This window comes from Triticum urartu, chromosome 3 (genome assembly GCF_003073215.2).
Source record: "Triticum urartu cultivar G1812 chromosome 3, Tu2.1, whole genome shotgun sequence".
Classification (NCBI taxonomy): domain Eukaryota; kingdom Viridiplantae; phylum Streptophyta; class Magnoliopsida; order Poales; family Poaceae; genus Triticum; species Triticum urartu.
In genome coordinates this window covers 639,091,555-639,107,676 of record NC_053024.1, presented here as the reverse complement: position 1 = coordinate 639,107,676, position 16,122 = coordinate 639,091,555, and the positions used below count along the sequence as shown (strand labels likewise).

Genomic DNA, 16,122 nt, shown 5'->3' with positions numbered 1-16,122 from the left:
AGATCTTCATAGAATATGTAGGAGCCAATATGAGCATCCAGGTTCCGCTATTGGTTATTGACCGGAGACGTGTCTCGGTCATGTCTACATTGTTCTCGAACCCGTAGGGTCCGCACGCTTAAGGTTTCGATGACAGTTATATTATGAGTTTATGCATTTTGATGTACCGAAGTTTGTTCGGAGTCTCGGATGTGATCACGGACATGACGAGGAGTCTCGAAATGGTCGAGACATAAAGATTGATATATTGGAAGCCTATATTTGGATATCGAAAGTGTTCCGGATGAAATCGGGATTTTACCGGAGTACCGGGAGGTTACCGGAACCCCTCGGGAGGTATATGGGCCTTAGTGGGCTTTAGTGGAAGAGAGGAGAGGTGGCCAGGGCTGGGCCGCGCGCCCCTCCCCCCCTAGTCCTAATAGGACAAGGAGAGGGGGGCGGCGCCCCCCCCCCCCTTCCTTCTCTCTCTCCTCTTTCCCCCTCCCGAATCCTATTCCAACTAGGAAAGGGGGGAATCCTACTCCCGGTGGGAGTAGGACTCTTCCTGGCGCGCCCTCCTCCTGGCCGGCCGCACCCCCCCCCCCTTGATCCTTTATATACGGGGGCAAGGGGGCACCCCTAGACACACAAGTTGATCCACGTGATCATATTCTTAACCGTGTGCGGTGCCCCCTTCCACCATAGTCCTCGATAATATTGTAGCGGTGCTTAGGCGAAGCCCTGCGACGGTAGTACATCAAGATCGTCACCACACCGTCGTGCTGACGGAACTCTTCCTCGACACTTTGCTGGATCGGAGTCCGGGGATCGTCATCGAGCTGAACGTGTGCTAGAACTCGGAGGTGCCGTAGTTTCGGTGCTTGATCGGTCGGGCCGTGAAGACGTATGACTACATCAACCGCGTTGTGCTAACGCTTCCGCTGTCGGTCTACAAGGGTACATAGATCACACCCTCCCCTCTCGTTGCTATGCATCACCATGATCTTGCGTGTGCGTAGGAATTTTTTTGAAATTACTACATTCCCCAACATTATGAACTCTTCCGGTGTTACAGTATTAATAATATTGGTCTCAACATATATAGGAGTACCTGAGATATAATGTTTGATTCTTTGACCGTTTACCACCTTCGGCATTGTTGATTGTTATGGCACTGGAACGATAGACCTCCTCGATAATGTAAGGACCTTCCCATCCAGAGAGAATCTTTCCTGCAAAAAATCTTAAATGAGAGTTGTATAGCAAAACATGATCACCTACATTAAACTCACGCTTCTGTATCCTTTTGTCATGCGATATTTTAACTTTTTCTTTAAACAACTTGGCATTCTCATAGGCCTGGGTTCTCCATTCATCGAGTGAGCTAATGTCAAATAACATTTTCTCACCGGCAAGTTTGAAATCATAATTGAGCTCTTTAATAGCCCAATATGCCTTATGCTCTAATTCAAGAGGCAAGTGACATGCTTTTCCATAAACCATTTTATACGGAGACATACCCATAGGGTTCTTATAAGCAGTTCTATAAGCCCACAATGCATCATCAAGTTTCTTAGACCAATTCTTTCTAGGTCTATTAACAGTCTTTTGCAAAATTAATTTAATCTCTCTATTGCTCAATTCTACTTGACCAATAGACAGAGGATGATATGGAGATGCAATTCTATGGTTGACATCATATTTAGCGAGCATTTTACGGAAAGCACCATGAATAAAATGTGAACCGCCATCAGTCATTAAATATCTAGGGACTCCAAACCTCGGAAAAATAACTTCTTTAAGCATCTTAATAGAAGTGTTATGATCAGCACTGCTAGTTGGAATAGCTTCTACCCACTTAGTAATGTAATCAACAGCAACTAAAATATGTTTATAACCATTAGAGGAAGGAAAAGGTCCCATATAATCAAAGCCCCAAACATCAAATGGTTCAATAACAAGTGAATAGTTCATAGGCATTTCCTGACGTCTACTAATATTACCAATTCTCTGGCATTCATCACAAGACAAGACAAACCTACGAGCATCCTTGAAGAGAGTAGGCCAATAAAAACCAGATTGCAGTACCTTATGTGCAGTTCTATCTCCAGCATGGTGTCCTCCGTAAGACTCGGAGTGGCACTTGCGTAGGATCTATTCCTGTTCATGCTCAGGTACACAACATCTAATAACACAATCTACTCCTTCTTTATAAAGGTGTGGGTCATCTCAGAAGTAATGTCTTAGACCATAGAAAAACTTTTTGTTTTGCTGGTATGCGAAACTAGGTGGTATAAATTTAGCAACAATGTAATTAGCATAATCAACATACCATGGAGTATTACAAGAAGCATTTATGACAGCTAATTGTTCATCTGGAAAGCTATCATCAATAGGTAGTGGGTCATCAAGAACATTTTCTAACCTAGACAAGTTGTCTGCAACGGGGTTCTCGGATCCCTTTCTATCAATAATATGCAAATCAAATTATTTTAACAAGAGAACCCATCTAATAATTCTAGGTTTAGCATCTTTATTTTCCATGAGATATTTAATAGCAGCATGATCAGTGTGAACAATTACTTTGGAATCAACAGTATAAGATCTGAACTTATCACAAGCAAATACAACTGCTAAAAATTCTTTTTCAGTAGTAGCATAATTTCTCTAGGCACTGTCTAGAGTTTTACTAGCATAATAGATAACATTTAGTTTCTTATCAACTCTTTGTCCTAGAACAGCACCAACAACATAATCACTAGCATCACACATAATTTCAAAGGGTAAATTCCAATCAGGTGGATGAACAATAGGAGCAGAAATCAAGGCTTTCTCAAGTATTTTAAATGCTTGTACACAATCACCATCAAAAAACAAAAGGAACATTTATTTGTAAGAGATTAGTGAGAGGCCTAGAAATTTTAGAGAAGTCTTTAATAAACCTCCTATAGAAACCAGCATGACCAAGGAAACTTCTTATACCTTTGATATCTTTAGGACACGACATCTTTTCAATAGCATCTACTTTAGCTTTATCAACTTCAATACCTCTTTCAGAAATTTTATGCCCCAAGACAATACCTTCATTAACCATAAAGTGTCACTTCTCCCAGTTCAAGACAAGATTAGTTTCTTCACATCTCTTTAAAACTCGATCAAGGTTGCTTAAGCAATCATCAAAAGAAGTACCGTAAACGGAGAAATCATCCATGAAAACCTCAACAATCTTTTCAAAAAAATCAGAGAATATAGCGGTCATGCATCTTTGAAAGGTAGCAGGTGCATTTCATAAACCAAAAGGCATACGTCTATAAGCAAAGGTACCGAAAGGGCAAGTAAAAGTGGTTTTCTCTTGATCATCTTTTGACACAGATATTCGAGAGAAAACAGAATAACCATCTAGAAAGCAAAAATGTGTATGCTTGGATAATATTTCTAGGATTTAATCAATAAAAGGTAGAGGGTAATGATCTTTTCTAGTAGCTTTATTTAATTTGCGAAAATCAATTACCATTCTATAACCTGTAACAATTCTTTGTGAAATCAATTCGTTCTTATCATTAGGAACGACGGTAATACCTCCTTTATTAGGGACACAATGAACATGACTTACCCGTTGACTATCATCAATAGGATAAATTATACCTGCCTCTAGAAGCTTTAGTATTTCATTTCTTACCACTTCTTTCATCTTGGGGTTTAACCGTCGTTGATGATCAACAACTGGTTTAACATCACATTCCAAATTAATTTTGTGCTGACATTGAGTGGGACTAATGCCCTTAAGATTGTTAAGAGTATATCCAATGGCGGCATGGTGCTTCTTCAGAGTTTTCAATAATTTCTATTCTTCATGCTCTGAAAGGTTAGCACTAATAATAACAGGATATATCTTCTTTTCATCAAGATAAACATATTTCAGAGTATCAAGTAATTGTTTAAGCTCAAACACGGGATCACCCTTGGGTGGAGGAGGATTTCTGAGGATTTCAACAGGCAAATTGTGTTTCAAAATAGGCCCTTGTTTAAAGAATACTTCATCTATTTCCCTTCTTTCATTCATAAACATATCATTTTCATGGTCTAGCAAATATTGTTCTAACGGATCAGTAGGAGGCATGGCAATAGAAGCAAGACCAATAATTTCATCCTTACTAGGTAATTCTTTATCATGGGGTTGTCTACGAAATTTAGAGAAATTAAAATCATGAGACATATCCCCTAAACCGATAGTAAGAATATCTTTCTCGCAGTCTATCTTAGCATTAACAGTGTTCAAGAAAGGTCGACCAAATATAATGGGACAAAAGTTATCTAGTGGGGAACCAAGAACAAGAAAATCAGTAGGGTATTTAATTTTTCCACACAAGACTTCAACATCTCTAACAATCCCAATTGGTGAAATAGTATCTCTATTGGCAAGCTTAATAGTAACATCAATATCTTATATCTCAGCAGGTGCAATATCCTTCATAATTTCTTCATACAAGGTATAAGGAATTGCACTCACACTAGAACCCACATCACATAAGCCATGATAACAATGATCTCCTATTTAAAAAAAACAGGCATGCCAACAACAGGTCTATGTTTATCTTTCATATCGGTTTTAGCAATTCTAGCAGCTTCATCACGGAAATAAAAAACATGCCCATCAATATTATCAACCAAGAGATCTTTAACCATAGCAATACTATGTTCAACTTTAATTTGCTCAGGGGGTGTAGGTGTCCTAGTATAACTCTGACGAACCACTGTTGAAGCCTTAACGTGATCCGTTATTCTAACAGGAAAATGTGGTTTCTCAATATAAACAGTAGGAACAATAGGATCAACATTATAAGTAATAGTTTATTATTCAACTTTAATAGGTTCTGCTACTTCAACTTCAACGGGAGGATGATATTTAAACCACTTCTCCTTAGGGAGATCAACATGAGTAGCAAAAGATTCACAGAAAGAAACTACTATCTCAGAGTCAAGTCCATATTTAGTGCTAAAATCACGAAAAGCATCGGTATCCATAAAAGATTTAACACAATCAAACTTAAGGTTTATACCTGACTCTTTACCTTCATCGAGTTCCCAATCTTCAGAGCTGCGTTTAATTCTTTCTAATAAATCCCATTTGAATTCAATATCCTTTTCATATAGGAACCAGTACAAGAAGTATCGAGCATGGATCGATCATTACGAGAAAGCCGAGCATAAAGTGTCCCTTATGTACGCCTCCAGTGTTACGGTATTAATTATATTGGTCTCAACATTTATGGGATTACCTAAGATATAATGTTTGATTCTTTGACCGTTCACCACCTTCAGATTTGTGCCTTCGGCGTTGTTGATTTTTATGGCACCGGAGCGATAGACCTCCTCGATAATGTAAGGATATTCCCATTTGGAGAAAAGCTTTCCTGCAAAAAATCTTAAACGAGAGTTGTATAGCAAAACATGGTCACCTACATTAAACTCACGCTTTTGTATCCTTTTTGTCATGACATCTTTTAACTTTTTTAAAACAACTTGGCATTCTCATAGGCTTGGGTTCTCCATTCATCAAGTGAGCTAATATCAAATAACCTCTTCTCACCGGCAAGTTTGAAATCATAATTGAGGTCTTTAATAGCCCAATATGCCTTATGTTCTAGTTCAAGAGGTGACATATATGCTTTTCCATAAACCATTTTATATGGAGACATACCCATAGGATTCTTATAAGCAGTTCTATAAGCCCACAAAGCATCATCAAGTTACTTAGACCAATTCTTTCTAGATCTATTAATAGGCTTTTGCAAAATTAATTTAATCTCTCTATTGCTCAGTTCCACTTGACCACTAGACTGAGGATGATATGGAGATGCAATTCTATGGTTAAAATCATACTTAGCAAGCATTTTACGGAAAGCACCATGAAGATCATACTTAGCAATTATATGGAGATCGGTCGGTTTTGACACCAATAGTGGTGTCACAAGTTGACTTAAAACAATACGTGAATCAAGCGTAGAGCTAGATACCAGTTCCTTACCTCCCCTCGTCTTAGAGGGCATGATCTTGGTCTTAGAGTCTTTCACATTCTTCATAGTGAATATAAATTGTAGCAGATAATTAACTCCCAAGTGAACTTAATAAATAGAGCTATGTTCCCCGGCAACAATGCCAAAAAATAGTCTTGATGACCCATAACTACAAGGGTCGCAACATTCTTCAAGGGTAGTATTTCAAGTTTTAGCCAAATTTATTGATTCGACATAAGGGGAGCCAAAGAATATTTATAAGCATTAGCAGTTGAGTTGTCAACTCAAGTACACCTAAGAAGTCACTTCCTTGCAGAAATTAATTAGTGGCACACTAATATGATAGCAATGATAGTAGTAGTAACAGTAGTCACAATAACAGTAGCAGTAATAGCAATTTTGTAGCAACAACATCAGTAATACTAACTTGAGCAAAGACGATATTATAAAAGCATAGGCATAGAGTACTGATGGATATTTGGATGAAATTCATTATGTAACTATCACAACCTAGAGCGATACACAAAAGCTCCAATTTATCGATCATATGTAGGCATGTATTCTGTATATAATCATACGTGCTTGTGATAAGAACTTGCATGACATCTTTTGTCCCACCCTCTCGTGGTTGTGGGGTCTTAATGTAAACCAAGGGTAACTAAGGCGCTCCTTTTAATAGAGAACCGAAACAAAGCATTAGTAAATAGTGAATACATGAACTCCTCAAATTACAGTCGTTTCCGGAGGGTATCCCAATTAATCTCACTTTGTGGTCTACAGTTCAAAACAATAATAGGTGCATATAGCTTGGAGAAGGATCAACGGCTCGAATATATTCCTGAAAAAAAAATAGGTTCATATATGAAAACATGGCACTCGGGCCCCAATAGCAAGCACTAAGCATAGCAAAGTCATAGCAACATCAATCCCAGAACATAGTGGATACTAGAGATCAAGCCCTAACAAATTTACATGATTACATAAGAAATCTCATCCATCTCCAGCACCATCCAGTATGCCTACAGAGGAATTACTCACTCCCTAAGGTGAGCATCATGAGATTGTCGATGAAGAAGGGTTGGTGAAGATGACAGCGGCAAATCCCCCTCTCTGGAGCCCCGAACGGACTCCGGATCAGGCCCCCTGATGAAGAAAATGAGGTGGCGGCGGCTCCATATCGTAAAACGCAATGTTCCTTTCTCTCTGATTTTTCTCTCGAAAAGACGATATATGTAGGCTTGGAATTAGGTCAGGAGGCCGCCCGTGGGACCTACAAGGAAGCATGGCGTGCCCTGGGGGTGGGCACGCACCCCTGCCTTGTGGGCTGCCGATGGCCCCCTCCGGTAAATTGCACCAGTATTTTTTATATATTCCACCAAAAAATCTACGTGCGGTTTTTTCCAATTCCGAGAACTTTTATTTTTGCAAAAAATAACACCAAGGTAGTTCTGCTGAAAACAACGCCGGTCAGGATTAGTTTCATTCAAATCATGCAAGTTAGAGTCCAAAATAAGAGCAAAAGTATTTGGAAAAGTATATACGTTCAAGATGTATCAGTTCTCTCGGAGGAAGTACATCTCCTCTTAAGTTGGTAGAAAGGATAGTGAATGGTTACATATGTCCACAAGGGGGGTTTATATTGACTATGGGTTCTTGAAAAATAAGGGCCCAAAATGGACATGCCCGGACACTGACTGGGCGTGTCCGCGGATATTTAATGGGGTAAATTTGCTAAGTTTGGTTGTAGATGCATTAAGTACATTAAAAACCTTAGCAACTAATCTTCCCAATGCATAGTTTCTTAGCTTTTGATGCTATGCTTCCCTCGTATAATTTTTTAACAATTAAATTCCTTCATGCATTGATTGGTAGGCATTTTGCTTACGCCCGACTAGTCATGGTGGGGAGTAATTTAGAGTAGTATCATATGTATGACACTAGTCTATGTTACACCTTCACAATGTGTAGTAACATATGTGTAGTATCATGTAAGTCTTCATTTGTAGATGTAGACTCGATTTGCCTTCAGATTTGTTATGTTACTCAACATGGCAATGGGTACCCGCTACCTGCGAACCAGACGGGTAAAAACCTTATTAGGGTAAGTGTTTTGTGGAAGTTAAATATGCATGAGTTTGTAAATGGGAAAAAAAATATCGATCTGGTAAGCCGAGTACGGATACGGTCTACCCACATATTAATACATCCTACACGTAGGTCCCCTATGCCATTCACTAAAAGGGTAAAACCTAGCCTAATCCAGCCACAGCTCGCACACAACATCCTCCCCTCCCTCACCCATCACGCCATCACACTTACAGTACACAAAACCCTAAATATAGATGCTAAAATGTTATATTTTACATACTGAAATAATGAAATTATATGGTAAAATGTAAATTGAAAGGTGGCAAAGATGGGTATTTTTACGCGTGGATGGTACGGTATAGGAACAATATAAAACCCAAGGCGCGGGTACGGATATGGGTTTGGGCAAAAAATATTGGGACAGATGCGGGTATGGGCGAGTATTACCCGCACCCGAACCTTGTGGGTGCCATGTTGATATGTTACGGTAACATATTATGTTACCACGAACATCTCTCTCATCATTAATTACTTGCTACATAAGCAAATTTGCATTGGGGTGCATTATGTTACTAGCTAAGTTGCTTCCAGTATGGTTAGTTGTCTCTCCTCTTCAATTGCTCTGTCACATCACTTTTTTGCTCATGTGACATCCTTAGCACCTATACACTTTGGAGCACTGGAAAGGGCCTTACAGTGGCCGATAGGTTTCTCTTTCCTTTTTTAGAAAGTTCTACTTCCTCTGTTTCAGTTTGAACTAAAACCACAACACTTATTTTAAAACAAAGTGGGTACATTCTTACTATTACTCCAGTAGACTTTACATGCTTATCTAATTTGGATCGATATAAACCGAATGAAATATTTCTAGACAAATTCACATCTTCATTTCTTTCCTCATGAACGGTTCCAAAAAACTTGATTTAGAGCATCTCAATAGACGATGTAGGTGTAAAAATAATCACTTTTATATCATGAATGCACGTAAACAGTGCTCCAACAGATGATGTAGATGACAAAAATTACTCTTTTTTCTCCGTGTCTTAAAATAGGGCAGTTGGTGATGCAAATTTGCATCACCCATGCGGCTCGAGTAAAACCCAAACCAGTCGCACGAACACCCAAAGACCCCTGAACTTACAATTTTTTTCCACCCACACGCAACTACCGTGTCGCCGCCGAAACCCACTCGCAGGGCCGGCCCTGTGTTTTGGAAGGCCCTAGGCGAACTCGGTGACATGGGCCCCTATATAAATTTCAACCAAATTTGACTATAATAATTCAACTGACTCCATCGACAACAATAATAACTAAATTCGAACCGATTCCATCGACAAAATAATACTAAAAAGATGGCAAAATAAAACTAACATGCCATGATTACCTCAAATAAGAACCAAATTCAACTGACTCCATCGACAACAATAATACTTCAGTGCTTCAAAAAAAGTTTCTTCGGACGTTTCTTGATGCAATAATACTTTCTTTTTTTCTTCTCCTTTTTTCAGCACCAACATCTTCTTCTTAGGCAACATGGCAGGATAATGTCCTAAAATCATAAAGAAAAGAGGGTACAAAGAATTAAGAATTTATAACCGGATGATTGGAACCCTAAACATACATGTGGATAGTTGAATACGTACATACTACTGAAATTGTAAAATTGGGATCTGGGGGGATGGATTAGGTCATCAGGAACATGGATGGATCATGGATACATATACGGGCTGAAGAAACTGGCGGATGGAATGGATCATGGATTACCTCGTTGGCTCGCTGCAGACTTTGGGTTACCGGACTGCTATGCGGCGCGCGCAGCGGCAAGCCGGCGGCGGCCGAGACGGCAAGGCGCCGAGCGCCGAGCGGCAGGCAGGACGAAGAGATTAGAGACCAACCGTCCAGACTCCAGACGAAGGAAAAGAAAATGAGCAGCCGGTACCGATTGCTGGCTAGCGCTAGCGTAACGCTTCGTAATCAATCGCATGGGCCTCGCGCCCTAGCCCATCTCGTTTCTTTTACCATTTTTTTGCTGGGCATTAGTATGTATATGTACTACATCATGGGCCCCCCTCCCGCCTGGGCCCTGGGCCGCCGCCCCGCCGCCCATGCCCCAGGGCCGGCCCTGCCCACTCGCCGCACCCCTGTCGCCGGATCTGCACCTACCCCACCGTCGCACGACCCCAAATCGACTAAATCGACCGCCACACAACCGCACCGCCCGATTCCGACGCCGCACTACCTCCACGGTACCCTGCCGCACTCTGTCTACACCACTGCCTGCGTCGACGCCACACCTGCGCAGTCGTCATGTCGTTGAAGCCATTGAAGGGCAAGGCGGCCTTCATGGGGTGTGGCGGTTCCCCTCCGGCAAGTTTGATGTTGAGTTTTGATGTGACGGTCGCCGCTACTGGCTCAGCACCTTCGACTCCGTGGACATCTCAGCGTGTGCGTACAACATTGTCATGTGGCATTTTAGCCGGCCAATTCATGAGATGAATTTTCAGAAGATCAAAATTTTGGAGCAAGCAGAATTTGTTGGGCCGAAGAATGTGAGCATTCGGCCAATCAATAACGAGAAGAAGAAGACTGTGACCCACATTGCTCCTGGCAAGAGTGATGAAGTGGCAATGGCAAGGTTTGCCGGAGAATCGACGGTATGTTCCCAATGAGTTGGAGTTCTACTGTAAGTGTGCAGAAGAGAAGAAGAAGAAGCATATGAAGCAGGAGGATGAGGCTAGCCCCTCGACGGTGATCCCTAACGAGTCCGACGAGGAGGAGGACTCTATTCCGACACGTTCTGGAACTTGTTCCTGAGCGACACCGAGTCCGACAAGTAGTTTATATTTAGGGTGATGTAGTTCAAGTAGAATTGGTATGAAGTAAACCCGGGAAAACGTGGGGTCGGGCCGGGCTTGTAAAAGCCCGACCTTCATTTCTCAAGCCCGACACGAAGCTTGAAATACTCACCGTTTTCAAGCCCGAGCCCGCCTCGAAATCAAGCCTGAAGACCAAAGCCCGACTGAACGCTGGTTTTTAGTGCACGCCCGGCTCGAAATACAGAAAAAGTGAAGCCCGACCGCGGCCCGATCTATCTTCCGGGCTACAAAATATGGCCCGAGCCCGGCCTGAAATCAAGCCCCATAGCCCGGCCCGTACGCTGGTTTTTAGTGCACGCCCGTGCGTGCCCGGCCTGAAGCCCGAAAGCCCGGCCAAAAATACAAAAAAAAGTGAAGCCCGAATGCGGCCCGAACTATCTTCCGGGCTGCAAAACGTGGCCCGAGCCCAGCCCGAACGCCAAGCCCGGTCGGCCTAGCCTTGTTTTTTCAGGCCAAGCTCGGGTCGGGCTGTTCTGCCCGGGTTTAGTATAAAGTAGTGGTTGCAATGATTGTAGTATGAACTATGTTTGTTTGAAATGAATTTGGTATGTTGCATCTTTATTTATTTATCTGAATGTCTTATTTTACATCACTTAATCAAGCACTAGGGCCCTGTTTTACATTATGCGTTGGAGTTAGAGCTTTTTGATAATGTAAAAAGCCAGATGGTTTATATTACTCCGACCACAATTTGATAATGTAAGATAATCATCTATTGACTATTGGAGATGCTCTTGGTCACTCGCTTGAACTTAATATACATGCCCAAAGCGTCTAGTTGTTGCAAATTCGCGAAGTGGGTATCGATCGCCGGATCGCCCCACCTACTAGCGCCACCTTCCGCTCAAACCGGTGAACACAACCAGCACACGAACAGCAAACCGCTGCCGCTCAACCCCAGAAAGCGGAGCAGCAATTCTCCCGGCCCAGTGGACGACGAAGGTGTCAAGACGAAAGTTCGAGGAAGGCGACGCCGCCGCCGCTTGGTTTTATATGCCAGATTAACCTCATCCCAGCCGTAGCAGTCAGCCGTTTCGTCCTCGGCATAAAGCAGTGTGCACACATCCATCCATAGCAGGACCAGTTCAGGGCGGTGGTCTCCGCGGAACAACGGCGGCGGCCGCCGCCGCTCTGGCCATTCCGGGGTGCGGAGTACCTGGACTCCCTCCCCAATTAATATCCCAGCGATCCAGCCGGAGTCATCGCAGTCGTGAGTTGGACTGCTAAAATAAAATGCTAGCCACCGAATCCCTGCATTCAGCACCAACTTGTATTAATTCGTTGAAACAACGACGCATTAGAGCAAGAGACGGGGAGAGAAATTTTAGCGAGCAGCCTCCTCCCCAAAGAAAAGCTTAGGGTTACTTTGCCTCCCGCTGGCGCCGTTGTCGGTCCGCCTCATTTTCGGTGGCCTTAGGACCATGACGGCGCAGTAGATCCCGGTCTTTGCCGACGGGAGGCCTTCATTTTTAGATGTTTCTTCAAATTTTGTTAGGGTTTGTGTCCTGCTTAAAAAGACGAGACGATGGCGGCTTCCTGAAGATGGAATAAGGTCTTCCACGCCTAGCCACCGTTTCGGCGATGTGTCTGGCATCATCGATGGACGTGTGAAGTTGTGTCTCCGACCAATCTATCTTTGATGAATTTGCTCGGATCTGATTGTAGTTCGTCTATGTTTGTGTTTCTTTGGGTTGGATCCTTCCGATCTATAGTACTTCTCATCGGCGGCGGTTTCTGTTCTGCTGTGCTGGTCCTATGAGGTCTTAGCACGACGACTTCCCGACTGTCTACTACAACAACTTTTGCCCGGCTCTGACGAGAAAGGGGCGATGACGGCGGCGCGCCTTCGGCTTGATTCGGTGCTTGTAGTTGTCGCTAGATGGTCCACGGACCTGGATATAACTTTTATTATTTCTGTTGTTCGTTGTATTCCCATGGCTGAAGAGGAATAGATTAGAAGTTTTCTAAAAATAAAGCACCAACTTGTATTTATTTTTCGCTGGAATCCTGTGGCGTGCTTCAACGAAAACGCACTCGTGTAGATTTGTTCGGGTGTCTGTCTGAGAATAGTGTGGTGGACCGGATCGGAGGCGATAAGCACGAGGTTTTCCAACGTGATCTATCCATTCCATGTGTGAACGTGGAGATCAGTCGGTCCAGGCGCACGTACGGCGCCGTGAGTTCTCGGGGTCCACCCGCCCGCACACACGTGCACATGGTCTTCCCCGATAAGCATCAGCCGTACGTGCGTCCAAGGTTAAAAGTCTGCCGCTGATTACCGTCACGTTTTCCCCTCCTCTTTCCTGGAAGGCGCGGCCACAAACACGTTTCCTCCGTACGGAAGCTTATCTCCCCCACAGCTGGAGCGCATGCAGCTTGCTACCGTCGGTGAACCGCTCTTTTGGCAGTAGGTAAATACGCAAGAAAATCACTGTTTACACCCACAATTTCTCTCCGGAGATCACCAACCGCAGCCCGCCTAATTCAGCGAGGAAGAATTTTTCTCGAGACATCTGAGCAAGTGGAGGGGCAAGAACAATATATTATTCAGTTTCATTTGATGAATGGCTTACACTACCATCGGACTACAGCTAGCCAGCACCATGCACGGCTGCCAGCACTGGTATGGTACTACTATATATCAATTTATCAATATAAAACCCTTGCAACTAACCAATCAAGAAACAGCAACCCCGCACCGAACCAATCATGTTTCATGTTCTCCATGTATGTACACCCATACACACACACACATGCATGCTTGCTTGCTAGCGCACGACCGCCCGCCCGATGATGCAATGCGGCGAACGCTTCGAAGCATCTTGGGCGTCGTCGGTCACACGTCACGCTGGTGAGAGGCCGGGGACCCACGGTATCATCGCCGCCACCTTCCGATCTTCGCCGTCGTCGTCGTCGTCATCAAGCACCTGATTTTGTCTTATCTCCCGTCTAATATCTTCTTAAATTTATCTCCCCTTCATCAGGTCAACAATGGCGGCTCGCCCGTTTCATCGCCCCAAACGCCAAGGATAGGAGGTACTCGCTTCGACCGACCGATCGGTTTCTTCGCTGCCTAGAACGGCTTGCCCCAGTACATGAGGATGTCCTGGAGGAGCGGGTCGCCGCCGAAGCCGCCGTTGGGCTCGAGCATGGAGCCGGCCGCCGGGTTCACGGGGTCACCGCCGGAGGCGAACGAGCGCTCCCACTCGCTGATCTTGGGCTGGCTCTGCACCTCCCCGGCCGGGAACTCCGGCGACAGAACCTGCTCCGAGCAGCTCGAGTCCGCGTGCAGCCGCGGCATCGAGTCGGACGGCCGGTCGTAGTACGCCGCGAGGTCCGGGAACGGCTGCACGCCGCCGCCGCCGCCGTTCGCGTTCATCCCCATGTCGGGCTTCTGCTCCTGCGGGGAGCTCACCATGGCCCCAGGGCCACCCCCGTAGCCGCCCATGGCCGCCGGCTTGCGGTCCACGGACGCCGGCTTCTCCATGCCGCCCTTCTTGTTGTAGATGCGGCACAGCACCCAATCATCCAACTGCATGGAACAAAACGTCAGACAAACGATCACAGATCACACATGACGAACTATACCAGTCGAATCATTTTAGAAAGGGTGTGTCATGTGCCCTAGTCATTGCACATCTAAGTGAGTGTATCAAGCATAAAGAGAAAAAAAATATTCACATGAATCTCACCGTAAGATCAATGACATAGGACTTAGATGTGCAATACTTATAGCACATCTAGATGTGCTTTAGCAAAACTGTTTTAGAAAAGCTTCATTATTTTAGCATTATCGAGTCGGCCAGTTGCCGAGATGCTCTCTACCAGTACAGCGCCGTTCCCGTCGGCGCCGTCGCCGTCGCCGTCGCATGGGCTCCCATGGCCGGACGAGTCATGGGCCCTCAAACTGAAAGGGATGAGGTGATGGCATCGAACGCATTCACACGGCGCGAATCATCGAGCAAGTTGCACGGGGTGCGGCCCCCCTGGCCCATCCGCCGCTAAATCCCGCGGCCCAAACCCACGGGCGCCGCCTATCCGCCCATTCATCTCGAAAGCAACAATCCACTGTGCCGTCGTAATTGGCATATCGTGGGAATATCGCGCTAAAATATCTCCCGTCGATCTAATCTATCTACGGCGATTTCATTTTAATTAATACAGTATTAATAAGGTGATTTATTAGTACAAGATACTGGAATTAGTGCTGCGATCGATGCTGGCATGGATGGTCTGGTGTGCTTACCCTGAGGCTGTTCTTCTTGCGGGCGGAGCGGTCGACGTCGGCGAGGCGGTACTCGTGCATGATCCAGTTGGTCTTCTCGCCCTTGGGGGCCTTGCCGGCGTAGAAGACGAGCGCCTTCTTGATGGCGAGCGGCTTGGGGGTGCCCACGGGCTTGTCGGCCCCGGTGGCCTTCCAGTAGCCGGACCCGGCGGCCCGGTTGGGCCTGGACCCGTTGGGGTACTTGCGGTCCCGCGGGGAGAAGAAGTACCACTCCTTCTCGCCGTACAGCGCCATCTCTGCACAACAGATCACGAGAACATGCTTAGTAATTCCAAAGATTGAAACATATAGCGCGTGGAGGATTGGTGAAGAACGTACTTGGGAGCTGCCAGGGGTCGAACTTGTAGAGGTCGATCTCGGTGATGATGGGGACGGCGATGGGCGCGCCGGCGCAGCGGCGGCAGAGGTAGTGCGTCACCAGCTCCTCGTCCGTCGGGTGGAACCGGAAGCCCGGCGGCAGATTCAGCTCCTGCCCGCCGCTCATCTCCGGTCGATCGCTGCTGCTCTGAATTCTACTGCTGCTGAATTCTTCTTCGCTGCGCTGCTGCTGCTGCTGCTCTGGGGGGAGGGAGGAGAGGAGGCCTGAAACTTGTTCCGGGCGAGGCGGGGGGGATTTATAGGGGGCGAGGGGCGCGACACGTGTGGTGCGGGCGGGGCAGGGCACACGTGGTGCGGGCGCTGACCGGCTGACCGGGACACGTGGAGCCCCGATCGGCGGCGCCGCTTCTGTCATGGCTTACGTCAGGCCGCTTGGACGGGGGCGGCTGACGCGGACGGACGGGCGTTCCGTTTCGGGAAGGGGACCGCGCGCGTGGCCCGTGCCGTCGCGACACGTCTGGGTCGGGACCGGCGGCGTGGTGGTACGGGTGCGGTGCGG

General features: G+C 45.4%; 1 protein-coding gene and 1 long non-coding RNA gene across 2 annotated transcripts; both read right to left on the bottom strand.

The window, feature by feature from the left end:
- Positions 1 to 7,536: 7,536 nt before the first annotated feature.
- Positions 7,537 to 10,049, bottom strand: LOC125548937. The gene is made up of 3 exons (XR_007301201.1): positions 9,849 to 10,049; positions 9,469 to 9,633; positions 7,537 to 8,065 (listed from the first exon to the last, which is right to left on the bottom strand). It is a non-coding gene; the product is annotated as an uncharacterized LOC125548937 (long non-coding RNA).
- Positions 10,050 to 13,482: 3,433 nt separating this feature from the next.
- LOC125545580 (NAC domain-containing protein 48-like) lies at positions 13,483 to 15,843 on the bottom strand. The gene is made up of 3 exons (XM_048709592.1): positions 15,564 to 15,843; positions 15,207 to 15,481; positions 13,483 to 14,492 (listed from the first exon to the last, which is right to left on the bottom strand). The coding sequence occupies exons 1-3, from the start codon at positions 15,727 to 15,729 to the stop codon at positions 14,034 to 14,036; spliced, it is 900 nt and encodes a 299-aa protein (XP_048565549.1). The 5' UTR covers positions 15,730 to 15,843; the 3' UTR covers positions 13,483 to 14,033.
- Positions 15,844 to 16,122: the final 279 nt, after the last annotated feature.